The following is a 1,628-nucleotide window of genomic DNA, read 5'->3' as shown; positions in this document are numbered from 1 at the left end:
GTAGGGTGGTGGTGGCCATAGGGAGATGATGGTGGCCGTGGATGGGATTTGGCTGTAGACCAGTGGCCCCAGGTGGCCCATGGCTCATGTCACCCCCCAGGACGAGGATGGTCACACCCTGTCGGACGGGGACATCGCGGCTGAGGCCGACACCTTCATGTTTGAGGGTGAGCACGAGCTCCCAGGCGCCACCTGGGGCGGGTGGCCAGTCCAGTGTCCCCTCAGTCACCCAACGTCCCCACAGGCCACGACACCACGGCCAGTGGCCTGGCATGGCTCTTCTACAACCTGGCCGGCCACCCTGAGCACCAGGAGCGGTGCCGCCAGGAGGTCCAGCAGCTCCTGGCCGGCCGGGACACTGCGGACATTGAATGGTGAGATGTCCCCAGGGGCCACCTCTGGCCACCTGGCTGGAAGTGCCACCCCCCCACGGTGCCACCCCCGCTTGTCCCCAGGGAGGACCTGTCCCGGCTGCCCTTCACCACCATGTGCATCAAGGAGAGCCTGCGGCTGCACCCTCCCGTCACCGCCGTGTCCCGGCGCTGCACCCAGGACGTCCCCCTGCGTGACGGCCGTGTCATCCCCAAGGGTATGGCATGGCCAGGGTCACCCCTGTGTCACCAGCCACCCTCCCCTGGCGCCCCTCAAGTGGCCATTCCCATCCCACCAGGGGTCATCTGCCTGATGAGCATCTACGGGACCCACCACAACCCAGAGCTCTGGCCCGAGCCCGAGGTAGGGCCACCCTATGATGTGTCCCCGTCGCCACGGTGGTGACAGCTGCGTCCCCTCCGCGTGACGCTGTCGGTGTCACCCCAAGGTGTTCAACCCCCTGAGGTTCAGCCCGGAGAACAGCAAGGGACGGCCCCCGGCATCCTTCATCCCCTTCTCTTCTGGCCCCAGGTACGTGGTGGGGCGGGGACAGGAGTGTCCCCAGGTGCCACCCCCATCCCCGGCTGGCTGGGGTGCCAGCTGGGCTCAGTGGGGTGGCAGTGGGGTGACAACGACAGTGGGGATGTGGTGGCAGGAACTGCATCGGGCAGAGCTTTGCCATGGCCGAGATGAAGGTGGTGGTGGCATTGACGCTGTCCCGCTTCGTGCTGCGGAGGGACGCGGCGAGGCCGCCCCCGCGCCGCAAGCCGGAGCTGATCCTGCGTGCCGAGGACGGGCTCTGGCTGCTGCTGGAGCCGCTGGCGGGAGTGGCCTGAGGGACACGGGTCACCAGGACATGGGGACAGCCCGCCAGGCGGGTGTCACAGCCGGGGGAGGAGCTGGGAATAAACGGTAGCATGAAGGCGATGGCATCGTGGTGGTGGTGGTGGGGATGTGTTCTCCTCGGTCATGGGACATCTTATGGCATGGACGTGTCCCCTAGGCCACCTGTCACCATCCGTGGCCATAAACCCACATGTCACCACCTGTGTGACCTCTCATGCCCAATATCCCCATCCACAGCCACGTCTGCACCCATGTCCAGGTCACTGTCCCCATCCCCACCATGTCCCATGATGTCCCCACCCATGTCCATGTCCCCATCCCCACCATGTCCCACGATGTCCCCATCCATGTCCATGTCCCCATCCCCACCATGTCCCATGACGTCCCCACCATGTCCCATGATGTCCCCA

At 66.0% G+C, this 1,628-nt stretch overlaps 1 protein-coding gene across 1 annotated transcript; it reads left to right on the top strand.

Annotated features, from left to right (window-relative positions):
- The first annotated feature begins 36 nt into the window (after positions 1-36).
- On the top strand, positions 37-1,299 carry LOC107199406 (cytochrome P450 4F4-like). Its single transcript, XM_015616733.3, has 6 exons — positions 37-167; positions 245-374; positions 456-589; positions 671-735; positions 821-903; positions 1,028-1,299. The coding sequence occupies exons 1-6, from the start codon at positions 80-82 to the stop codon at positions 1,206-1,208; spliced, it is 681 nt and encodes a 226-aa protein (XP_015472219.1). The 5' UTR covers positions 37-79; the 3' UTR covers positions 1,209-1,299.
- The last annotated feature ends 329 nt before the right edge of the window (positions 1,300-1,628 follow it).

Source organism: Parus major, unplaced genomic scaffold (assembly GCF_001522545.3).
Source record: "Parus major isolate Abel unplaced genomic scaffold, Parus_major1.1 Scaffold661, whole genome shotgun sequence".
NCBI classification, from domain to species: domain Eukaryota; kingdom Metazoa; phylum Chordata; class Aves; order Passeriformes; family Paridae; genus Parus; species Parus major.
This window is presented reverse-complemented; position numbering and strand designations above follow the sequence as displayed.